This window comes from Hyperolius riggenbachi, chromosome 1, assembly GCF_040937935.1.
Source record: "Hyperolius riggenbachi isolate aHypRig1 chromosome 1, aHypRig1.pri, whole genome shotgun sequence".
NCBI lineage: Eukaryota > Metazoa > Chordata > Amphibia > Anura > Hyperoliidae > Hyperolius > Hyperolius riggenbachi.
Genome location: NC_090646.1, coordinates 496,263,920 through 496,289,818, shown reverse-complemented (window position 1 = coordinate 496,289,818; position 25,899 = coordinate 496,263,920). Strand labels below are relative to the sequence as shown.

The window sequence follows — 25,899 nt, the reverse complement described above, 5'->3', positions numbered from 1 at the left end:
GATGCTGGCCTGGCTGGTGGTGGTGTTGTGGCCTGGCTGGTGGTGATGCTGGCCTGGCTGGTAGTGATGCTGGCCTGGCTGTGGCTATGCTGGTCTGGCTGGTGGAAATGCTGGCCTGGCTGGTGGTGATGTTGTGGCCTGGCAGGTGGTGATGCTGGTCTGACGGATGATGATCTTTGCTTGGCTGGTGGTGATGTTGTGGCCTGGCTGGTGGTGACGCTGGCCTGGCTGTGGCTATGCTGGTCTGGCTGGTGGAAATGCTGGTCTGGCTGGTGGTGATACTGGCCTGGCTAGTGGTGATGCTGGTCTGGCTGGTGAAAATACTGGCCTGGCTGGTGGTGATGCTGGCCTGGTTGGTTGTGATGCTGGCCTGGTTGGTTGTGATGCTGGCCTGGCTGATGGTGATGTTGTAGCCTGCCTGGTGGTGATGCTGGCCTGGCTGTGGCTATGCTGGTCTTGCTGGTGGAAATGCTGGCCTGTCTGGTGAAAATTCTGGCCTTGCTGGTGGTGATGTTGTGGCCTGTCTGGTGGTGATGCTGGTCTGGCTGATGATGATGTTGGCCTGGCTGGTGGTGATGTTGCAGCCTGGCTGGTGTTAATGTTGTGGCCTGGCTGGTGTTGATGTTGTGGCCTGGCTGGTGGGGATGCTGGCTTGGCTGGTGGTGATTCTGTGGCCTGGCTGGTGGTGATGTTGTGGCCTGGCTGGTGGTGATGTTGTGGCCTGGCTGGTGGTGATGCTGGCCTGGCTGGTGGTGATGCTGGCCTGGCAGGTGGTGATGCTGGCTTTGCTGGTGGTGATGCTGGCTTGGCTGGTGGTGATGCTGGCCTGGCTGGTGGTGATGCTGGCTTGGCTGGTGGTGATGCTGGCCTGGCTGGTGGTGATGCTGGCCTGGCTGGTGGTGATGCTGGCCTGGCTGGTGGTGATGCTGGCCTGGCTGTGGCTATGCTGGTCTGGCTGGTGGTGATGCTGGCCTGGCTGGTGGTGATGCTGGCCTGGCTGGTGGTGATGCTGGCCTGGCTGGTGGTGATGCTGGCCTGGCAGGTGGTGATGCTGGCTTTGCTGGTGGTGATGCTAGCTTGGCTGGTGGTGATGCTGGCCTGGCTGGTGGTGATGCTGGCCTGGCTGTGGCTATGCTGGTCTGGCTGGTGGTGATGCAGGCCTGGCTGATGTAAATTCTGGCCTGGTTGGTGGTGATGTTGTGGCCTGGCTGGTGGTGATGCTGGCTTTGCTGGTAGTGACATTGGCCTTGCTATTGCTATGCTAGGCTGGCTGGTGAAAATTCTGGCCTGGCTGGTGGGGATCCTGGCCCGGGCTGGTGATGATGTTGTGGCCTGGCTGGTGGTAAGGCTGGCCTAGTTGGTGGAAATACTGGCCTGGCTGTGGTGACGCTGCCCTGGCTGTGGAAAGAAGCGCCTGCTAAAATATCATACCCCCCCCCCTATTTGGATAGCTACGCAGAACCTCTCTAGCAAAAGCATTTACCCCCCCCCCCACCTTCTCATCTGAACCAGGGCAAAAATAGGCTCTCAATAGGATCAATAGTATCCTTTTATATAATAGAATCCCTTCCCCCAAAGGCTAATCATCCTCCTAAAAACATTAACAACCAAGCCTAAGAAACTCCCATCATAAAGAGCCTAATAACCCGCTCCCCCTCCCTGGCTAATACACCCTCCCTTCCCCACACAAGAAGATGTGTGCATCCCTTAAAACCCCAGGCTATAATACATGACACCCCCCCGATCATGTGTGTGTGCTGCACACAAGATGGAAATGGTGCAGTACTGACCTTTATGGATCCAGGACGATGACTCCAGGGACTTCCTGGCTGGAGGAGGGGCAGCATCTTCTCCACTGGCTGACATGGAGTGTGAAGGAATCGCAGAATGGGCATGGCACGAATCTGGGACCTGCGGGATACAAGAGTTTTTCTAAAATGGTTATTGTATACTCACGGATGGCTCCTCCATGGTGATCCAGGCGGCACCTCTTCCAGGCCCAGTAGCTCGGATGTTCTGCGATGAGCTAGAATGAGACAAACAGATCAGTTAGAATTCATGTTCTTTTCCTACCTATATTACTTTAAGGGGGTCAAATTTTGGGGTTGACTTATAAATGAGGTCGACTTATATCTGAGTATATTCAGTACGTCTTTAATCCCAAATTACCTTTCCCCAATGTTAAAGGACACTTGACGTGAGAAATATACAGAGGCTGCCATATTTATTTCTTTTTAAGTAATGCAAATTGCCTAGCTTTGATCCTTTGCCTCTAAAGCCATCACACACCATCCAATTTCCCATCAGATTGACAGGTTGAAATGATAATTTATGACAGATCCGATCGGATTTCAGTTTTTCTCATCAATTTTGTACAGAAGTGATTGGAAAATTGTTCAGAAAAAAAGATCAGAAATTATCGATTCCACCCCTCATACTGACATGCTATATGCCGGTAGTCATGTGGGGCCCAAATGCGGAAATAGGGCAAGGACACTCAGCCCGGACGGTGTGACATGTAAAGTATAACTGCAGGGCAGTGGGATTGTTGTTATTATTAGTAAGTATTTATATAGCACTGACATATTACGCAGCTCTGTACAGAGTATATTGTCTTGTCACTAACTGTCCCTCAGAGGAGCACACAATCTAGTCCCTACCATACTCGTATGTTTATATTGTGTAGTGCATGTATTGTAGTCTAGGGCCAATCTTTAGGGGGGAGCCAATTAACTTATCTGTATGTTTTTGGGACGTGGGAGGAAACCAGAGTGCCCGGAGGAAACCCACACAGACACTGGGAGAACATACAAACTCCTTGTAGATTTTGATCTGGCTGGGATTCGAATCGGGGACCCAGTGCTGCAAGGCAAGAGCGGTAATCACTACTCCACCGTGCTGCTAATGGAGTGGGGTGGGGGGGACATAAAATATTAGGGGTGGCAGCAGCTGGAGGGTTTTGTTGCACACCGTTTCATTCCTGCGCACCCGATCGAGCATGACTTAACAAAATGTTCCAGCAGATTTTCCGATCGATACATTCAAACTATTACCAACCGAAATTAGTAGAATTGTTGATTGGACATGCTCTTGGTGGCACCGATTATAATCAGATTTGCTACAGTGTTCTCCCCAGAAATTTTTTTCCAGCCATGTGGCATGAAAATGTAGCCGGGTGGGGCGAGATGAGAGAATGCAGGGCCGGTGCTTCTGTGAGCAACTCTGCTTACAGCATAGGAGGTGGTGAGCCGATGACAGCCGTGTGGTCACCAAAACTAGCCGGGTGGAGCACCCAGCTAAAAGAGCCTGGGGAGAACACTGCGCTAATAATTATTGAATCCGATGGTCGTACGGCCACCAAGTCTATAGATGTATGGCCACCTTAACTCTCCCAACATTTGCCTAACCCTAACTGCTATACACTGGGGTTATTTTTTCTTTCAGTGCCCAGCATATTGGCTAAACAACAGCAAAATCCGGAGGTTTCCCCCGTCCTCATCTTCCTCACTTTTCCAGTGCTGGGGCCCCCCACCCTGAAGCCCATAATTAAGGGCTTATTGACAGAGCTCAGCTGCATTGCACCTGTGTGGTAGCATGGAGCCAAACTGCGCAGTGCAGCCATGTTGTTCGCGTATGGGAGCACAGCCACTAATTTTTGCGGGTCCCAGTGCTAGATTTGTGGTTGGGAGGAGGACATGGGGAGCCACTGGAGGATCCAGAGGCCTCCCTCTACCAACGTAAGTATATACATTTTCCACATATGGATCTCACAGGTTTGCTTTAACCTTTTACAAACATAACTTCACACTTCTTTCTGATTATGTTCTCATACCTGGTCACACATCTTACGAGACACCCTGGCCTGGAATTTCATTCTGCGCAGGAGGTCATCCCGGCACTGGTGGAGCTTGTCCTTGTTCTCCTCCCACGTGCAGCCCAGAGCCCAGGGATAGATGTTCTGCCGGTAGTAGCTGGCATCCTCCTCTACCTGGTTGGCTAAGAACCTACAATAATGAAATGACAAAAGGAGTATATTAAAGCAGATTTATACTTTTTCAGACCATACTAATTCATTGGTGGTACAGGATCATGGCCAGAGCAGCTCTTTCTTCACACTAACACAAAGGTTATAGATGAATACTATGGTATGACAATACTTTTTTCCATGAGCAGCTGAAGGCGGTGAATTCACAGCCTGTCAGCTGCTTCTGTATACCGGACGAGCACTTGCTAGAGCTCAGCACAGGCAGTGGACAGGCGGCACTCCATGGAGTTGCATCCGTGCTCAGATGGGACATGAGATGGATTTTCACCACGGGGAAATACCTTCTCATGTCAAACATGACATGTGGTGTTACCAAACACTGCCATTCACCTGCATGTAATTGCAGCCGAATGGCGCTTGTGGCGGGCACACAGGCGGCTAAACTGCTTGACAGAAAAGCAGTTTAGCATGGAAAAGAGGCCTTAGAAATACTCAGGCTGCATTCTCTGGCCAAGATCCTCTAGTCTCCCTGTAGGTAAAAAAATACAAGCACAATACTTACAGGGCGGCAAAGAAGTGTCCCTTGAATTCCTCAATCCTCAGGCCAGCACGAACAAAGTAGACAAGTACCATGGCCAAAAGGTACTTGTCCGAGATCCTAAGGCACCGGTCTCTGGACAGGAATCGCTGGATGCAGTCATCCTCCAGGATCTCACAGAAAGCCTCCCAAACCTCTGGCTCCACTGGCTGCTGCTGTTGGCTCGCCCATCTTTTCTCTCTGTAAGAATAATGGTAACAAAGAATTATGGTGGACATGCATTTTCCAAATGTACAAAATCAGCCCTCTTTCATTGAACATCATTTGAGAACAGTATACAAATAACTGGAATGGTACAACAAAGCCAAAGTAGACTTGAGTGCAGCTGTGCATATGTAGCCTGTGCTGGTGAACAGAAGTTTGGGCCTATCAGAAGCAAAATAAGTGTTGAATAAAGTCTGTATCTGTGTATACAGTATACAGGTAGTCCTCGGGTTAACGAACGAGATAGGGACTGGCGGCTCGTTCTTATCCTGAATCCGTCCTTAAGTAGGGACTACCTGTTCTACTGCCATTTTTAATGCAGAGTTGGCGCAGCGGAAGGTAAATAAAGGACATCTCACCCGTTCCATGGATGTAGAAGGTCCCAGCGTGCTGCCTGGAAACTGCGCGGCCCGTCCTCTCGCTCCGTCCACTGTCCTCCCGGCGGCTTCACATGCGTTGCATAATGATACATTAGCAGGCACCGCCACTAGGATGCTTCTCCTGATTGCGTCATTATGCGATACATGTGAAGCCACCGGGAGGACAGTGGACGGAGCGAGAAGTCGGGCTGCGCAGCTTCCAGGCAGACGCTGGGACCTTCTACAGCCATGGAACAGGTGAGATGTCCTCTATTTACCTTCCGCTGCACCAATAACAGGTAGTCCCCGGCGGCGTGATGTCATTGCGGCGGGTCGGTGGGTCATTCGTAAGTCGGGCATTCGTAAACCGGAGACTACCTGTACAGTAAACCCCCACTATCCAGAACTCAGTTAACCAGATTACCAGAAGTCTCCAGCAATCAGAAAAAAAATCCTGGCCTTGCAGGATGCATACATCTACTTTTACAATTCTTTATACAGTAATAAACCTTTGTTACATTAAGTGAAGTCTGTCCTTTGTCATAATTTGTTACTGTATTTCAACATTAATACAGAGTTTATGGTATGTATATAAATTGGGATATAGCACTGTTTTGTATCTAGGCCTATTTGTAACATTGACTCTCAAGAAACCAGAAACTTCACTTATGTGGCATCATCCAATCACTGTTGGTGCTGGATAATGCAGTTTTACTGTATTGGGTCCTGCGGGAGAAAAGCGCTTTACAAATGTTATGTTGTTATATTATCACGTGTTAAAATCTGAGTGATTTCGGAATAAAAAGTCTAACCTATTGAATGTGGTATTTTATTTTTGTTGTTTATTGTGCATTGAGCCCTATGAGTCGCATGAGTGACCACCCAGGGGGTTCTGCGTCAACTTGAGCTGTATGGGTATCCCTATGAATCAGTGGCATAACTAAGGAGCTTGGGGCCCAGTACAAGTTTTTACATGGGGCCCCAAGCACTCTATTGGTATAGAGCTTCAAAACCTACCAAGGACATCTGCAGTGTCAGAGAGGTGTAATCAGAGTAAGGAAACCGTTATTTAAGGATTACTACTATGCAATGCACATATAGAGGTGTTCATTACCAGCATAGCACTAATGAAAAGCTAATAAGATGGATGAGGGAGGGCCCTGTGCAGTCGCAACCTCTGCATCCCTATTGCTACGCCACTGCTATGTATGGTAGTAACCTAACATTAATATTTGATATTTGTACTTACGGTCTTTTCTCAGTGTCATCGGGGGCTGGGCGTTTTCTGGATCTCTCCGGTGGGCAGGCGTCCTCTCCTCCAGTCCTGTATCAGGAAGACATATGATGTTCAGTACAACTCACAATTATCTGAAACTATTCATATACTAGTATAGAACATTAGATCTAATAACTTTTTAATGGTGGTTTAAAGAATATGTTAAAGCAAATGATGACTGTTTACAGTAGTGTTTTAGAATACAGACTCCTACACCACCATGTTCCTATTTCTTTCAGTGGAGCTGGAGAGGGAAGGCCAGGCACATGCTCCAGAACTGTGTGTATCCAGCAAGTGGATAGCGTTGGAGTCATGATACAACTGATGGGTTCACATATGAAATCTCATCATACAAGCTAGGTAAACATATATCCTATACAATCAGTGTATACACATAAAGATGTACATCTATGCAGCCCCTTTTATATAAGCTAGACATACATTATAAGATGTTCTATAACATTGCTATCCTGTCCACCTGGAATTGATCATTTACCACCATGCACAGCTCGATATTATAACCCAGCAGTTCATTTAGGTGCCCGTCTCGGTTGCCAAATAATACACATCAATGTAAATTGCGTCTATTCAGCGCCCAATATTAACCGATTGGCTACTAACTGCCGATCAGCTACTATTGCACACACAGCTCAGCGCAGTATAGCTGCATTTTACATTGCAGTGTATTGCGTGTCAACCGGCATTTCTTACATTCAATACTAGGTGATTATCATGCATGCCGTGTGCATTGCCATACACATACCTTATAACGCATTGAGTGTCCATTGCAGTAAACACACATTATAATGTGTTCAGAGTCCATTGCAGTACATGTATGGCACATACGTTATGCAGTGCACACAGTGTGAACCCAGCCTTGAAATCACTTTCCAACATCTTGAGGCTTAGTTCACACTGAAAAATGCAATCCCAATTGTTAAATGCTTTGCAATTGTGATTTTGCAATGCGATTTCCAAACTGATTTTTAAAAGAAAGTACTTTTTGGGGGCATTCCTTAAAAGAAATATCAGGCAAAATACTTTCTGGTTGCTTGAGACGCCATGTTAAAAATAGGTCCAGCAAGTATAGTACTGTACCCCACTCTATATACATACCACGAAGGCTGTTGTAAATGTTAAAATACAGTAATTGAAAGTATATTAATTTGGGGAAGTTGTGGAACCCATGTACGGCAACACCCTCTCATTCCATGTGCTGCCTCCTTTTCCATGTGTGTCATCCATGTACTGCAGCACCCTCCCATTCCATGTGCTGCTCCCTCTTCCATGTGTGTCATCCATGTATTGCAGAACCCTCCCATTCCATGTGCTGCCCCCTCTTCCATGTGTGTCATCCATGTACTGCAGCACCCTCCCATTCCATGTGCTGCTCCCTCTTCCATGTGTGTCATCCATGTACTGCAGCACCCTCCCATTCCATGTGCTGCCCCCTCTTCCATGTGTGTCATCCATGTACTGCAGCACCCTCCCATTCCATGTGCTGCCCCCTCTTCCATGTGTATCATCCATGTACTGCAGCATCTCCTTGTTAAACAGCTCCTTTGGGCATCAGTTTCCCTATTTTATGTGTTGCTCCACATTTTAAGGCTCCTCTTTCATATGTAACAACCCATCTTTCGTGTTCAGGTGTCCCCTTGGGCTGCAGCCGCCCAAGGCTCGGTCCTTTGTGGCCTTTCCAGAAATCCAACCCTGCTGCTGAGTCACTTGTGATGTTTCCATTTGGAGAGGATGTTTAATTTCAGGAGATGTCTTAGTAATCAGATCCTCTGTGTCGATATATTTAAACATTCAAATTCTTATTGATGCTGGCACAACTAATCGGTGTAGGCAATGGCCTTCCTATTCACAAGATTGAAGCAGGCAAAACATGCCTGGCATGGATCATCAAAATGGACAGAAACAACTGGTTTAAAGCATTGCATTTCTTGGAAAAGCTTGTAAAAGGTAAAAACAACTGCAGTGCAGAATGATATATTAACTGGAGAGGTAACACTTACTTTTAAAGGGACTCTGAACACAGGGAAAAAATGGTATTTTAACTTACTTGAGGCTTCCTCTGCATCATCTGGGTCCCCTCTGTTCTCCTACTGGCAGTTTCGGTAGTGGAAGGAGTCGTTAGCAACTGCGCATAAGCAGTCCATCCAAGCACCCCGCAGGATCACGCACCCCTTGCCGTGAGTGTTCAGCCCATGTGCGTTCTGAAAAGAATGAACCATGCTTGCGCAGAACACTTATGTCGACAGGTGCGTGATTGAGCCAGGCACGTGGATGGGCTGTGCATGCGTCGTTGTGCACAACTCCCGGCGAAGTCGCACGCTAACAGAGCTGCGAGTGAGAGAACAGAGGGGACCCAGAAGGCGCTGAGGGACCTCACATTGTACAGGGGCCTGGGGAAGCTCATTTTTATCCTGTGTTCAAGGTCCCTTTAAACAGACAGAACAAACCAGTCTTCTAAGCAAACCACTTGTGACCAGTCATCTGCTTGATGTGACTGCAAGAGTGTAACTATGGGAGATCTTCGACGGGCTCCACCCCACACTTAATGTCTCCCCACTACCCCTTCCCTTCAGTATACGAGCCTTAAAAGTCTACCACTGACTGTAACCACTTTTACCCTTAGAGGCCTTTCATACTGATTATTATTGTTTATTGTATTTATAAAGCGCCAACATATTTTGCAGCGCTGGACAATAAATATATACGATGATATAAGGATGACAGACATAACAAGGTTATACAACATAGAACAAAGTTATACAAGGCAAATTGTACAAAATACATGATCATGCGATATGGGCTAGGTAGGCCCAGTAATACAAGTATAGGCTGTCATAGGACATAAGCACTGATATGGTGCAGTGGGTCATTTTACTGCACCTCACCGCTATGCTAATGAAAGCTTATGGGCATTTTCATACAGCATGTGGTGCAGTGCGCCAGAAGTCAACGATGTACCGCAAGCGCATAACAACGTTGCCGTGCGACCTCTACAACGACCGGCGGCGGACTGGAATTCATGTAAGTGTATGGCTAAGCAGGAATTTAAAAAACGATGCCAGTGGCCGTGCGCATGCACAGAAGCGTATTTTTACGCTTCTGTGCATGCGCACAAATGTAATGGGGTGTGGCGGCCCCCCAACACACCCCATTACATTTCTGACAAAATTGATCTGATTTTTCCAACCCTCCAATATATTTTAATTGAGAAAAATGACAAATAAAAATTTCTCCTTGATTTTTTCACACAATCAGTCGTTTTAATCAAATTGGGGTAAAAGCAAACAGAAGAATTGTAATATGTGTGGCCACCTTTACTCTTTAACTATATGGGTGGCCCTTGAGCCCCTCTTGGTGATAGCGGTTCCTCCTTCTTTCAGTATTGTCCCCGGACCTTCTTTTCTTCTCCCTTTTTTTTGTACCTCTTCTCTCTCTCTTTCCTCTTTTAGTCATGTCTTCTATTCTTGACTTTACCTTTCTTTCTTTGCTTCTTTTCTTAGCACCGGTTACTACCTAGGCTTTGTGAGAACACTCTCAGGTTAAGAAATGTTGCTTGGCGCCCAGACCATTTTTGAACAACATTATATGGAAAGTCTCAGGTGTGTGTTCAGTATCATGCAGAGGAGGAAACCAATAGGAGAAGTATTGTGTGAGTGAGGTTCAGGGGGTGAGTAGAGGATTCATTATGAGAGTGGGGTACAGAGTGCATGCTGGGGATGTATTGTGTATGGAGGATTTTATTGAAATGGTTAGTGTTAGAAATCTTATAGTTGAAGGTTACCATCAAGTTTATTCTGTGCTGGGAAGTTTATTCTATGCTGGGAAGTTTATTCTATGCTGGGTCCCAGCATAGAATAAACTTGATTGTGACCTTCAACTATAAGATTTCTAACACTATTTCAATAAGATCCTTCAATAAAATCAATTCAGCCATAGGGATGGTTATTTTATGGGGGGGACAGGCTTCCTGCTCTCTGGGAAAGACTATACGCTATCCTATTGCCATTACAGATAAGAGCAAGTCAGTGAGATAGATATTTCCGCCTTGTATGCGAATTTCATGCAAACTATGTGAACTTGGACTTTGACCAATCAAAACATCTTGAGTACATTTGACTGTCCCAGTTCTAAACAGCAGACAGTTTGTATGAAATTTGCATGCAAGACAAAATGATTACCATCTCACTGACCATTTCTACTCGATGTGGTGAGTGAGATGATCATAGTTTGGAATTGATGCGCATGTTAAGGTGGCCATTAATGACACAATCCTGTGACCAATCGATTGTTACCGGTAATCAAAAGTGATCGATCATGCCCATTAACGAGCAAATTCTCGCTAATCAATTTGATCAGATTAATAGGATCGATCCATTCTTCAGATAGAATCCATTGATCTGATCAGATTGGTTAGCGTGAACTTGGCCTGTAATAGGCACAATTGATTATTTCCAATCGATTACCATGGCAATAAGAAACTATTAGTTGTCCTGCAAAACTGTATTGTTAATGGCCACCGCGAGAGCGGCGGGACCGTGCAGCGAGGGTAGTTAAAATGACACCTTGGCTGGCTTGGCTGGAATAACAGGCCATAAATGGTGTAAATTTGCATAACATTAACATAAAATTGGCATAAACTCAAAAGGATTTGCATGTCATTGATTATCTCTTGGGCCCGGAACCCACTAGCAGTACGTTACTAAGCCGTTACTAAGCACTTGTGGTTTGAAAAGCTCTTGCTAATGTAATGCTATGGATGTGATCCCACTTGAGCGATGTGATCTTATAAAAATCCCCCATAGCATTGCATTAGCAAGAGCTTTTTCAAATCACTAGCGCTTAGAAAAGGCTGCTTAGTTGGAATGTGCCATCTTCCCTAGATACGCCACTGGTCACATTAATACTTCCTACTGTGAGCGATGATGGCTTTATAGGCAAACATTCAGTAGTGTGCGTGCGTGCGTGCGTGCGTGTGCGTGCGTGCGTGCGTGCGTGCGTGCGTGCGTGCGTGCGTGCGTGTGTGTGTGTGTGTGTGTGTGTGTGTGTGTTTTACATTTAAAGATTTTCATGGTAGTGGCCCTTTGATATAACAAACATACACCTGCCTCAGAAATGAGAAAGCAAATCTAGAGATCTCTATAGCAGTCTACAGTAGTTATCATCTGCCACGCAAACATACCTGAAAAATACATTGTATCTAATGTATAATAACTGCTTCACACAATATTGGAGCAGCTGGCCAGAGCAACCAATATTATTTTTAACTGGTTGCCCTTGGCAATGGCTTCACATTTCCTCTTCCTCCTCTTGTGCCAGTTTTAATAAATCATCCCCCATGTATTTAACAGATTTACATATAACAACCAGTACATAAGACCTGACAGAGGGACACCTGAGTCGCAAAGATGTATAGGGATGGAATGAGACTCAATAGGACTTAACCGTCTAGAAAAAGGCTAGGTGGGACCTCAATATGGCTTAACCCTCTAGAGAAAGGATAGGTGGGACCATGAACAGACTGCAACCATCATTTTACAAAGACCATATTTGCCACTATATAATATCTGTAAGGGCCTGGGCCTACTAACGCAGTTATGTCCGCTTTTCAGCTACACATCAATGTTACAGATGCTGGAAAGCGGACAGAAGCAGACACAACTGCGTTAGTGGGCTCAGGCCTTTAGCCTCCCATAACCAAAATTTGTGCTTACCTGAAGGCCATCGCTGTAATCCGATCTAGAAAGATGGCAGAAGTCCTAGAAGATAGTAATATGTTAGCGGCAGTAAGCTGTGTGTGTGTGTGTGTTTGTGTATACCTACCTGTATGTGTGCAAACGCACAGATGTGTGAGCTAGCACGTGCACGCGCTTGCTCCTCCCTGTGTGTCTGTCTCCTAGTGTGTGTCTGTCTACTTTTTTTTATTAGTGAAAGCTAAAAAAATCGCAGTGAAAGCTGGAAAAATGTATCCTAGTGAGGAGTCTTCCAAATCCCTGGCTTCTTCCTCGCTGGCAATTCTCCAACTGCCATAACTGTCAGTCACCTGCAGGTCAGGTGCTACTGCTGTCCTCACGGCAAAGCTGTTGCTGTGTGTCTTCCCAGCTTCTACCTGCATAGCATGAATAGGTAGAATGATGGATGGATGGATGGATAGATAGATAGATAGATAGATAGATAGATAGATAGATAGATAGATAGATGTGTAAATAATAATAGCTGTAAAATGAATTATTAGCATAGATGATGATGATAGTTTTGTAGTTTAATTAGGTTACATTTATGGTACCATGGCAAATTATTTGGGTGTTTGCTGAAACTGCGGCTTACCAGTAAGGCCTCGTTCACACTATTTACGTTTTTGTGCACTTCTCAAAGCGCATTGCGCTGTGCGTTCTGCAAGGTATTGATTTTCCCATGTAATTAATGTACCTGGTTCACATCTATGCGTTGCGCTGAGTTGCGTTACAAAACCGTTGTGTTTCATGCATTTCTGTGTGTTGAGCAGTAAAGTGCACATCAATGCAAGTGAATAGGTGCGCTTTTTTAGCACATAGAAGCGCATACAAGCGCATGCGTTTTTACCCCTAAATGAAAAAAAAAAACGAGCATATTTTCATTTTAAAACAAATCTTTATTGACAACTGTTACAATAAGCAAAATATGCTTAAAAAAGCGCACTAAAACGCGCACAAAAGCTTGTGTTTTTTCTCATGTGCTTTTACACGTTTCTGAACGCACCCAATGTGGACACGGCCTTACTGATAATAATCTCTCTATATAAAAAGCGGATGTTTGTCTGTGTGTGTGTGTATGAACTGCCATCACTCGAAAATGCCTTGACCGATTTCAATGAAACTTTGTATACAAATGCCTTACTACCTGAGAAGATATGTTCTGGGGGTCTTGCTTCTCCCCAGTACACTTGAATGGAACCACAAACAGCCAATCAAATTTCACCCATTCACATCAATGTAAAAAAATGTAAAAGGCTGCCATTCTCTCAGCAATAAAGCCAGAGTCCCAAAACTTGGCACAGTTGGTCACTTGGTGACCGAGGTGAACATTTCGGGGAAAGTGGGCGGAGCATAAAACAGTCAATCAAATTTCAGCAATTCATTTTCAATGGGAAAATGTAAACTGCAGCTATTCTTACACGGCTAATGGCAGGGTTCTCAAAACTTGGTACAGTTGGTGACTGGAATTAATATTCAGGAAAGTGGATGGAGCCTACAAAAGCCAATCAATATTTACTAATTAATTTTATAAAGGGAATATTTACAGCATGTACAGCAACACCCTACCATTCCTTGTGCAGCCCCATCTTCCATGTGTATCATCCAGGTACTGCAGCACCCTCTCATTCCATGTGCTGCCCTCTCTTCCATGTGTATCATCCATGTACTGCAGCACCCTCTCATTCCATGTGCTGCCTCCTTTTCCATGTGTATCATCCATGTACAGCAGCACCCTCCCATTCCATGTGCTGCCCCTTCTTCCATGTGTGTCATCCATGTACTGCAGCCCCCTCCATTCCATGTGCTGCCCCCTCTTCCATGTGTGTCATCCATGTACTGCAGAACCCTCCCATTCCATGTGCTGCCCCCTCTTCCATGTGTGTCATCCATGTACTGAATAACCCTCCCATTCTATGTGCTGCCCCTCTTCCATGTGTGTCATCCATGTACTGCAGCCTCTCCTTGTTGAACAGCTCCTTTGGGCATCAGTTTCCCTTTTTCATGTGTTGCTCCACATGTTCAGCCTCCTCTTTCATACGTAACAACCCCTTTGTGGCCTTTCCAGAAATCCAACCCTGCTGCTGAGTCACTTCTGATGTTTCCATTTGGAGAGGATGTTTAATTTCAGGAGATGTCTTAGTAATCAGATCCTCTGTCCATATATTTAAACATTAAATTTATTATTGATGCTGGCACAACTAATCGGTGTAGGCAATGGCCTTCCTATTCACAAGGTTGAAGCAGGCAAAAGGTGCCTGGCATGGGTCATCACAATGGACAGAAACAACTGGTTTAAAGCATTGCATTTCTAGGAAAAGCTTGTAAGGGGTAAAAACAACTGCAGTGCAGAATGATATATTAACTGGAGAGGTAACACTTACTTTTAAAGGGTCTCTGAACACATGGTACAAATGGTATTTCAACTTACTTAAGGCTTCCTCTGCGTCATCTAGGTCCCCTCTGTTCACCTGCTGGCAGTTTCAGTAGCGCACAATTTCACCCAGAGTTGTTAGCAACTGCGCATGCGCAGTCCATCCAAGCACCCCGCAGGATCATGCACCTAATGCCGTGAGCATTCAGCGCATGTGCATTCTGAAAAGAATGAACCGTGCGTGTGCTGAACACTTATGTCGACAGGTGCGTGATCGAGCCAGGCACGTGGATGGGCTGTGCATGCGCAGCTGTGCACAACTCTTGCCGAAGTCGGGTGTTACCAGAGCTGTGAGTGAGAGAATGGAGGGGACCCAGAAGGCGCTGAGGGACTTAACATTGTACGGGGGCCTGGGGGAAGCACATTTTTATCCTGTGTTAAACAGACAGAACAAACCAGTCTTCTAAGCAAAGAATCTGCTTGACGTGCTTTGACTACAAGAGTGTAGCTGTGGGAGATCTTCAAAGGGCTCCACCCCACACTTAATGTCTCCCCACTACCCCTTCCCTTCAGTATATGAGCCTTAACAGTCTACCACTGACTATAACCACTTTTACCCTTAGGGGCCTTTCATACTGGTGTGGTGGGTCATTTTACAGCCGCTATGCTAATGAAAGCCTATGGGCATTTTCATACAGCATGTTGTGCGGCAGAAGTCAACGATCTACCGCAAGCACATACCGACGTTGCCGCGCGACCTGCAATGACCTGCGCGGACTGGAATTCATGTAAGTCTATGGAGACGCAGGAATTTAAAAAATGGTGGCGGTGCACATGCACAGAAGCATATTTTTACAATACGCTTCTGTGCAATTCTGTATTTTCTGTTTGGATGTGAGCCAGAAGGGGATTACCTCAGGCCTGTTTTTGGCAGTGCCGTGCGGCCCCCCACCACACGCCATTACATTTCTGACATTGATCTGATTTTTCCAACCCTGCAATCTATTTTAATTGAGAAAAATGAGGAATAAAAATTTCTCTGATTTTTTCACACAATCAATCGTTTTAATCAAATTGGGGTAAAATCAAACAGAAAAATTGTAATATGTGTGGCCACCGTTACTCTTTAACTATATGGGTGGCCCTTGAGCCCCTCTTGGTGATAGCGGTTCCTCTTTCGTTCAGTGTTGTCCCCGGACCTTCTTTTCTTTTCTTCTCTCCTTTTTTTATACCTCTTCTCTCTCTGTCTCTCCTCTTTTAGTCATGTCTTCTATTCTTGACTTTATCTTTTTTTCTTTGCTTTTTTTCTTAGCACCGGTTACTACCTAGGCTTTGTGAGAACACTCTCAGGTTAAGAAATGTTGCTTGGCGCCCAGACCATTTTTGATCAACATTATAGGGAAAGTCTCAGGTGTGTGTTCAGTATGATGCAGAGGAGGAAACCAATAGGAGAAGTATTGTGTGAGTGAGGTTCAGGGGGTGAGTAGAGGATTCATTATGAGAGTGGGGTACAGAGTGCATGCTGGGGATGTATTGTGTATGGAGGATTTTATTGAAATGGTTAGTGTTAGAAATCTTATTGTTGAAGGTTACCATCAAGTTTATTCTATGCTGGGACTATTTTAGGAATATATATATATATATGTGTGTATATATATATATATATATATATGTTTGTAAGGAATAGGGATGGTCGTTTTATGGGGGGACCGGCCTGCTGCTCTCTGGGAACGACTATACGCTATCTTATTGCCATTACAAATAAGAACTGGTCAGTGAGATAGATATTTCTACCTTGCATGCGAATTTAATGCAAACTGTGCAACTTGGACTTTGACCAATCAAAACCTTTTAAGTACATTTGACTGTCCCAGTTCTAAACAGCAGACAGTTTGTATGAAATTTGCATGCAAGACAAAATGATTACCATCTCACTGACCATTTCTACTCGATGTGGTGAGTGAGATGATCATAGTTTGGAATTGATGCACATGTTAAGGTGGCCATTAATGATACAATCCTGTGACCATTTGATTGTTATCGGTAATCGGAAGTGATAGATCTTGGCCTTTAACAGCCAAATTCTCGCTAATCAATATGATCAGATTAATAGGATCGATCCATTCTTCAGATAGAATCCATTGATCTGATCAGATTGGTTAGCGTGAACTTTGCCTGTAATAGGCACAACCGATTATTTCCAATCGATTACCATGGCAATTAGTTGGCTGCAGGGCTGTATTGTTAATGGCCACCTTTGTGCAACTAAGAACTGGGCCTGGAAAAATAAGCTATTATACAGTATTTGATTGTTCCATTATTAATCCTTTGAGGACTGGATTTCTCTGGCTACTTAGGGATCAGAGACCTTTTTGGGGGGAAAAAGTGAGCTGTGATCACTGAATGGAGCACGGACCACAGCGGAGCAAGTGGGCTGCAGCGCCGTCAGAGTATCAGGAACCGCAAGAGCGGCGGGACCGTGCAGCGAGACTAGTTACAATTACACCTTGGCTGGAATAACAGGCCATAAATGGTGTAAATTTGCATAAAATTAACATAAAACTGGCATGAACTTAAAAGGATTTGCATTTCATTGATTATCTCTTGAGCCCGGAACCCACTAGCAGTACGTTACTAAGCCGTTACTAAGCACTTGTGGTTTGAAAAGCTCTTGCTAATGTACTGCTATGGGTGTGATCCCACTTGAGTGATGAGATTTTATAAAAATCCCCCATAGCATTGCATTAGCAAGAGCTTTTTCAAATCACTAGCGCTTAGAAAAGGCTGCTAGTGGGTGTGAGCCCTTATTGCTATGCATGTGAGCACGTGTGCCCAAAGGGGTGCAGTTTCTGTGCTTGCGCCATCTTCCCTAGATACGCCACTGGTCACATTAATACTTCCTACTGTGAGCGGCTATATAGGCAAAAATTCAGTATAGTGCATCTCACTCTAATATACACACACACACACACTCTCACTCACACACACACACACACGTTACGGCCAAGACCAGAAATCGGACTATTAAAAAAAATTACATAATTTAAAAATAATTACATAATTTAAAAATGTTTTATTATTTAAAAAAAGTTACATCACTAGTTACCTTAGGGACTTTTTTGATATGTATATCATGAGGGTCTATTACTGTTAATTTTGCAAATAAAATCTTGCAATAAGTGATATAGTATTAAAAAATACTCCTTTATTTCCAGATAAAATATTCTCGCCATACATTGTACTAGGGACACAATTTGGGCAAATAGGCAAATAAAATGTGTGGGTTTTATGTATCAAAGCACATTTTATTTTAGCAGTATAATGGCTGAAAACGGAGAAATACATTTTTTTTTCTTATTATTCCCTTTACAATGCATATAAAATGAAATAACTCTTAGCAAAAAGTACCACCCAAAGAAAGCCTAATTAGTGGTGAAAAAAACAACAATATATAAATTATTTGAGTGTGGTAAGTAACAATAAAGTTATTGATTAATGAATGGGTGGAGCTCTGAAATGTGAAAATTGTTATGGTTTTTAAAGTGTACCAGAGACGAGAATAACTAAACGTTTTATACATACCTCTGGGGCTTCATCCAGCCCCGTGCGTACGGATTGCTTTCACGCTGCCGTCCTTGGGCTTCTCCCTCTTCGGTAGCAGGTCCCGTAACTTGCGGTCAGTCTGCACAAGAGAAGTGCGCCCTCTACGTATCTCTCCGGCGGCTGCTGAAGAGGGAGTAGACTGAGGACTGCAACGTGAAAGCGATCCTTGCGTATGGGGCTGGAGGAAGCCCCAGGTATGTCTGGAATGTTTAGCTAATCTCGGCTCTGGTTTCCTTTAAGGGTTTCTCAAGCTCACTACATCCTTAATTATCGCAAATACTTTTTGTTTTAAGAAAGCAAATTCCTTTAAAAACTGTGATCCTAAAGTGGTTAAATCCAATATTACTTGTTTACCACTGACACCTGTCGGCATTATTATTTTTTAAAATGAAGATGGAATTTGACATTAAATGTTGAACTCTTTCATGTAAGAAAGGATATAAACCTGTATTTGAGCTCTTGTAAAATACAGCCCAATCAGGAAAGTAGTAGGATCCAGAGGTGATAAGTCTGACTGTGAGTAGAAAATCCATCTGTATTAGCCAAGCATAGGGCCATGTGATGATACTTGCAATGTTTGATAATCCTTATGCCAGCAATATTACAGTTGGAACTTGTATAGGAAAACTGGGGCTGCGTATTAACTTAAAGAAATGCATTGCATATAATGTGCAGTGCGTATTTTTACCTGTAGTGAAAATAATGTATTGTACATATATATTTTTTCACAATATTCATTTATGGATTATTTAGTCAATATTTGCCCATTGTAAAATCTTTCCATACCCTGGTTTACATTCTGAAATGTATCACAGGTAAGAGGCATGTTTATTCCTATCATGTGGAAGGCAGGAGCAATTCTGTATTTCTAATAACGATCCCATAGTTTTTCTTTTCTTTTAGGTTGACAAGGATGTGCCTGATACAAACCCTATAATAGTACTACATTTTGTGGTGCTTATTGATATTATTAACATATTTGTGGCCCATGTATATGTAGAAATGCTATTATTAAGATAGTACATTTTTTCCTTCAGGATAACAGATCACTAGTATACATTTTCTGTTCATGTTACACAAGAATCGCAAGAAGGGAAAGGAAAGTTGTCATACGCTATTGAGCTAAAGAAATAGTTTCCATAGAGACAACGATATTCTTCAGTTCCTATTCATTAGATAATTACAAATGGTAATTTAAATGAATCTCAACTGCATCTATAAGGGCTAGTGTACAAGGACCTTTGACACGAGGTTACACTCTGCTTGACATTTCATGTCCCATTTGTACCAGAAACAATTGCTCTTGAACAGAACTCACACCAAATACAAAGGTCCATGCACACAAGCAATTGTTATGGAATTGTGGTTGACCTGTAGTCAAACTAATAATCGACAAAAAAACTGAATTGAAAGGTCTGTGAATGTTAACTTTATATTTGTTTATGCAATGAAGGTGGTGGTAGCTTTAAAAAAAAAACTGGCTCAATATATAGTATGACTAAAATTTGAGCAGCTATTTTTATACTTGTTGATGTTGTGTGTATTCCAAATCATGCATTCTATTTATATATATCTAGTTATGTGGCATAAGGACCTTTTGTGAGGATCCGCGTGGCTGCCTGCGCAGGCAGGCAGGCTTTTGATCACTGTTCAGGTCTGCTTTCTGCAGGTCTCTGGAAGAGAGACCTTTTGTCAGTTGTGCAGCTTGCTGCTGAGGAATTTGCATATGTTTGTCATGCAGATTGCCTAGCCACATCCTTTGTGGGCTTGCTCTATAAAGAGCTATGTTTCCCACAGTAAGTTGCTGGTCATAAGGATTCTTCCTGTGAAACACTCTGGAGAGTGACAGCCTTGCTCATTGTTTGAAAGATTAGCTTGAGAGTAATTCTTGGGACTGCACTCGGCAGGTTCTCTTGTGCAGTTAGGATTGCGATTGTCCTGTCCCTGCGGTGGTCGACAGGAGGTCGTTTTGATCTTTGTTCTTGGAGTATAGCTGGAGCAGCGGTTGCTACCAGCTATCTCCTCTATCTGTCTTGCCTGGATCGCACTCGCCTAGCGCTAGTACTGTGGATCCTTCTAATCTCCATCTCTCTGTCTCCCTGGATCGCACTGGCCTCTTTGCGCTAGTGCTGTGGATCCTATCTCTCGCTTGTCCCTGTTTTCGTGTGTCTGTCTTGTCTGCTACGAACGCTTGCTGGAGGCTCGGTGAGGTAACCGTTAAGCAAGCGCGCGTGTCCTCTGTTTCATGTTTGTCTGTCGGTGGTTAGTTAGGCGTGCTTGTCTCTATTGTGCTTATCACGTGGAGACCGCGCATGAACGCGTGCACTGTTGCGAATGAGTGCGGTGTTCGCGTTCAGTTAGCGTTTGTTATTTTCCGATCTCCTCATTGTATGATTTGCTGTGCCTTTGCTACTCTCGTGCTCCGCCTTGCTGTAGCCTTGTGTCACGTCTGGCGATCGCACCTCTCGCGATCGCGTTCCTACTTCATATCTGCTGTGGTGTGTGCACCGTCGCGGGTTGGCGACTAGTTTGGTACACACACATACAATCTGTCTCTGTGCTCATATTCAAATTGCCTCTCTTGCGATTGCGTTTCTTCCCTTCATACAATTCCTGTCTGGCGTGTGTGGTGGGGCAGAGGAGCTGTTCCTCTGCACTCCACAGCTCCACCTGCCGACAGGAATTTCCCTCTACAGGTGCATTTCACCTTCTGCTGGGTTCCCGCAAATTATACGCTTGTGGAGGATTTCCGCAGTGTCAGCGCACATCCTGTGCGCTGATCACGGAGAGAATTCCACAATCGTTACAGTATGACCAGCCCAACCAAAATTCCCAGCATAGAGGGAATTTCCGATTTGTATGATTTTGTCGAGTATGGCTCCTGTACCTTTAAGAGATTTAAAAATCTTGAACCTGAAACAGCGGATGAATTTTTGTCTGAGTGCACTAAACTTTTAATGAATCCTGAATTCCAATGCACCCCAGTATCTACCAGGGCACCCCAAATGGCCTACCTTCTGTTTGGGGGCGAAATGTTAAAGTGGGCTTATGATGTGTTAGATCATACCACCCTGAGTCAAAGACCCCTGGAATTTTTGGCCTTTACAATTCATAATTGGCTGAGACTACCTCAGTTACCATATCCCCTTAACGAGTTGTTGTCGGCAGCTCAATCAGCTGTTCCATCTACTCAGTGCAAAATCTCTTAGCCTGCAAAGATTTGCATTAACAGCTCATCCTCTTCCAAACAGCAGCCATCCAAAGCCTCTAAGTCTAAACGTAAAAGATCTAGGAAGGCTTCGCAGCGGAAAGATCCGTTGCCCATAGCAACCACAAATAAAGAGGTTGTTTCTGTCAAGTCTGAAATGTGTAAAGCCATTCAGTGTGATAATGATGTTTACCATGATTTTGCTTTGTCTCCGGGTTTTTTGCCTCAATCCAAAGCTTGTGTGGATCCTACTATAGGTAGGATCGCCCACTATATTAAAGCAGTTAAAAAATCTGTTGTTGTTCCTGAACTCCACCCATATGGAGATTATCTGGATACTGGCCTGTTTAAACCTCCATTTGCCTCATGGGACATTGGGGCCTTGATGGAGGAATTTGATTTTGATTGGAAAGCCTTTTGCAATTTTTACATTGCAAAAAGCGAAGAGGTCTTGAATGATTGTCTCGATTCTATGTACCTTTTGATTGATTCCAATGAATGTGTTGAGGGTGATGTGGAGCTGAGGATTTATGTATGGCAGATGATTTTGGATGAGTTACACACACACCAACCAATTGATTCCAATAAAGAGACATCGTTGTCGGATGATTGTTCCTGCCTTTCTGGGGTAAAGCATGTGAGTCGTGACATTGTGCGATCTGAAGTGAGTGAGTGTGCCACTGTGGTTGATTCCTGTGCAAATCCTGGAGGATTCTCTCCTGACTGCGTGCGGTTTGAATCTGTGCGATCTGATGCCTGTTTCCCTGATGTTGTCGCTATTTCTACTGCAGATGCGTCTTTGTCTCACCCTGTTCACACCTGTAAGGGCCCGTTGCCCGGTGACAGTTGCTCCAGTGTTTCTATCCTGAACGCCTTACAGTCTGCCCCGCAGATCGCGGAGGTTTGCGCTATGGAAGCGTCAGTTTCACAACCTGAAGCGATTTTTGATTCGCAAGTTTTGCGTTCTGACTCCTCGGATTTGACATTGTTAGCCGAATCTAAGAGTGAGACAGCGCTTCGGTTTTGCGAATCTGATTCTGAAGCATCTTTGCTGGGTCCAGAGAAAGTTTCTCTGAGCCTGCCCTGTACCATGAATAACAATATGATGTCCAATCACACTGACATTTGTGAGTCCCTTTCTTGTTCTGAGGAAAATGCAGATTTTGCACCCTGTACTCTGGATGAGTTAATATGGCCTTGTTTAGAGTCTCCTGCAGTGTCCCTAGAGGCTCGTCTAGGTATTGCTACTATACTCACCTGTTTTTTGTGCAGTTTTGGAGTTGCAAGCTAGTTTGACTGCTACACAGAATTCTGGGTGCAGTGAGATCAAAGTTAGGGAGTCAATGTGTGTTCCAGTAAATATTCCTGTACATTCCGCTCATGATGATGAAATTCAGTCTCAGTTTATGGTGGAACTTTCCCTGGGACATCTGCCCTGTCCACAAAATAAAGTTCCAGTTTTGCCCTGTAACATGGATAGTTCAGAATCCTTCTCAGAGAACTTGAAAAATGATGTTCCTGAGGTCTTGTCTGATGTCCTGGAGACCTCTGAGTTCCTCCCAAAGGGTCCAGAACTTGTAGGAGATGTCTCCTGCCCCCCAAGTCCTTCTGAGGTGCTGCCCACTTCAGTAGGCATTGCTGTTGTGCTGACTACCTTTGCAGCTCTGGTGGAGCTTCACTCATATGTAGTCAATGATGATATTATTGTCACAGAGATTTCTAGGTTTGAGTCCAAGCCTTCTTTTGAAAGTCCAGTGCTTGAAACCACTGCTCATGATGATTCTCTGCCCGGTGCTGGTTTTGGTCCTGTCGTGCCGGGCTCTGAGGTTGGCAGTTCCCCGACATGTTCTGAGGTTTCTCCTATGCTGGTATACCCCAATGTGCTCTGTGACCCAGAAAGCCCAAGTGTGCCTCGGTTACCAGCATGCTCAGATGCTTCCTCGGTGGAGACATGCTCTGATATGGCCTGCCTGCTTGCATGCCCAGAAGTGGTCCCTGAAAGTCTTGATCTTGATGGGTGTCCACATAATTCTGAATCCGGAATTGTCATTGGTTCCACGGGGGTTCTTGATAATTCTCCATGTGAGCCTGGTGATTGTTCTGCCCTCTTGGGATCTCTGTGGAGCTTCGAAGGGTTCTGGGAGATTCCAGGAGAAAGTTTGCTTGGTACCCCGGATAAGATTAACAGTGGCTTTTGTGTTGTAAGGAACACTTCGAACAGGTATTGTGGCAGGTTTGTTATTTTCGGACGCTCCTTGGAAGGTGGTGGGTATTGTCTGGAGGGTGTCGATGGCTTCTTCTCTGGCGTTCACAGTCCTGATGGGTGTTATACTGAGACTGGTAGTACTGATGGGCATGTTTCGGTGGCGTTTGCTTCCGATGAGGTCGGTTTCGGCTGGTCTGACTCTGGAATTGGGCCTTGTCGGGCTGTCCTGACCTTCATGAGTCTTCAGTTAAAATCTGTTGCAAATATCAGGTTAGAGGGTCGTCTGGAATCCGACCCTAGAGGGGGGGGGGGTACTGTGAGCATCCGCGTGGCTGCCTGCGCAGTCAGGCAGCCTTTTGACCACTGTTCAGGTCTGCATTCTGCAGGTCTCTGGAAGAGAGACCTTTTGTCAGTTGTGCAGCTTGCTGCTGAGGAATTTGCATATGTTTGTCATGCAGATTGCCTAGCCACATCCTTTGTGGGCTTGCTCTATAAAGAGCTATGTTTCCCACAGTAAATTGCTGGTCATAAGGATTCTTCCTGTGAAACACTCTGGAGAGTGTCAGCCTTGCTCATTGTTTGAAAGATTAGCTTGAGAGTAATTCTTGGGACTGCACTCGGCAGGTTCTCTTGTACAGTTAGGATTGCATATCTGTTTTGTTTGTCTGTTGCGATTGTCCTGTCCCTGCGGTGGTCGACAGGAGGTCGTTTTGATCTTTGTTCTTGGAGTATAGCTGGAGCAGCGGTTGCTACCAACTATCTCCTCTATCTGTCTTGCCTGGATCGCACTCGCCTAGTGCTAGTGCTGTGGATCCATCTAATCTCCATCTCTCTGTCTCCCTGGATCGCACTGGCCTCTTTTCGCTAGTGCTGTGGATCCTATCTCTCGCTTGTCCGTGTTTTCGTGTGTCTGTCTTGTCTGCTACGAACGTTTGCTGGAGGCTCGGTGAGGTAACCGTTAAGCAAGCGCTCGTGTCCTCTGTTTCATGTTTGTCTGTCGGTGGTTAGTTAGGCGTGCTTGTCTCTATTGTGCTTATCACGTGGAGACCGCGCATGAACACGTGCACTGTTGCGAATGAGTTCGGTGTTCGCGTTCAGTTAGCGTTTGTTATTTTCCTTATCTCCTCATTGTATGATTTGCTGTGCCTTTGCTACTCTCGTGCTCCGCCTTGCTGTAGCCTTGTGTCACGTCTGGCGATCGCACCTCTCGCGATCGCGTTCCTACTTCATATCTGCTGTGGTGTGTGCACCGTCGCGGGTTGGCGACTAGTTTGGTACACACACATACAATCTGTCTCTGTGCTCATTCTCAATCGCCTCTCTTGCGATTGCGTTTCTTCCCTTCATACAATTCCTGTCTGGCGTGTGTGGTAGGGCAGAGGAGCTGTTCCTCTGCACTCCACAGCTCCACCTGCCGACAGGAATTTCCCTCTACAGGTGCATTTCACCTTCTGCTGGGTTCCCGCAAATTATACGCTTGTGGAGGATTTCCGCAGTGTCAGCGCACAGGCGGAGAGAATTACACAATCGTTACACCTTTAGAGCTATTCATTATTTATACATGGTTACCATCTACCTATAGTTGCCATCAATGTAGTAAACACCCCAGTAACCATCTCCTAAAGCTCCCTGTCTGGGGTTAACTCTGGACCCTGAGCTCTCATCTAGGCCACATATTAACACAATAACTAGAGTTGGGCCGAACGGTTCGCCTGCGAACGGTTCCATGCGAACTTCAGTGGTTCGCGTTCGCGTCCCGCAGGCAAACTTTTGCGGAAGTTCGGTTCGCCCCATAATGCACCATGAGGGTCAACTTTGACCCTCTACATCACAGTCAACAGGCCCAGTGTAGCCAATTAGGCTACACTAGCCCATGGAGCCACTCCCCCCCTAATAAAAGGCAGGCAGCGGCGGCCATTACAGTCACTCGTGTGCCTGCGTTAGTGAGAGTAGGGCGCCCTGCTGCACACTCTCTCTCATAGGGAAAGATTCGTTAGGCTTAGCTTGTTCCTGGATGCATACCTGTTCAGTGAACCCACCACTGCATACCTGTTCTGTGAACCCACCACTGCATACCTGTTCAGTGAACCCACCACTGCATACCTGTTCTGTGAACCCACCACTGCATACCTGTACTGTGAACCCACCACTGAATACCTGTTCAGTGAACCCGCCACTGCATACCTGTTCTGTGAACCCACCACTGCATACCTGTTCTGTGAACCCACCACTGCATACCTGTTCAGTGAACCCACCACTGCATACCTGTTCAGTGAACCCACCACTGCATACCTGTTCAGTGAACCCACCACTGCATACCTGTTCAGTGAACCCAGCAC

The 25,899-nt window shown here is 45.1% G+C and overlaps 2 protein-coding genes across 19 annotated transcripts in view; one reads left to right on the top strand and one right to left on the bottom strand.

Annotated features, from left to right (window-relative positions):
- Positions 1-25,899, top strand: part of ARVCF (ARVCF delta catenin family member) — a 1,120,703-nt gene that overhangs the window by 103,151 nt on the left and 991,653 nt on the right. For 2 of the 15 annotated variants that reach the window (XM_068243368.1, XM_068243360.1), the window contains exon 2: positions 6,662-6,782. The exons of the other annotated variants lie outside the window; for them this stretch is intronic. The gene's annotated coding sequence lies outside the window, so the exon portion shown is untranslated. The remainder of the gene's footprint in view (positions 1-6,661; positions 6,783-25,899) is intronic. 15 annotated transcript variants of the gene reach the window in all.
- LOC137523275 (speedy protein 1-A-like) lies at positions 1,721-12,452 on the bottom strand. 4 transcript variants are annotated; one of them, XM_068243398.1, is made up of 6 exons: positions 12,261-12,452; positions 12,152-12,196; positions 6,396-6,470; positions 4,548-4,763; positions 3,833-4,004; positions 1,721-2,026 (listed from the first exon to the last, which is right to left on the bottom strand). In XM_068243398.1, the coding sequence occupies exons 2-6, from the start codon at positions 12,160-12,162 to the stop codon at positions 1,793-1,795; spliced, it is 708 nt and encodes a 235-aa protein (XP_068099499.1). In that variant the 5' UTR covers positions 12,163-12,196; positions 12,261-12,452; the 3' UTR covers positions 1,721-1,792. The 4 variants fall into 4 exon arrangements, 2 of the variants coding, with proteins under 2 accessions (XP_068099499.1, XP_068099498.1); XM_068243397.1 differs by having other exon boundaries at positions 12,152-12,452; XR_011022593.1 differs by lacking the exons at positions 1,721-2,026; positions 3,833-4,004; positions 4,548-4,763; positions 6,396-6,470 and adding an exon at positions 9,675-9,958 and having other exon boundaries at positions 12,152-12,452.

Excerpts from the sequence above, each read along its gene's own strand:
- LOC137523275 (XM_068243397.1), bottom strand. Across the intron at positions 4,764-6,395 it reads GATGACACTGAGAAAAGACC|AGAGAAAAGATGGGCGAGCC; the intron begins GTAAGTACAAAT and ends TTATTCTTACAG. Across the intron at positions 4,005-4,547 it reads GGACACTTCTTTGCCGCCCT|GTTCTTAGCCAACCAGGTAG; the intron begins GTAAGTATTGTG and ends TCATTATTGTAG.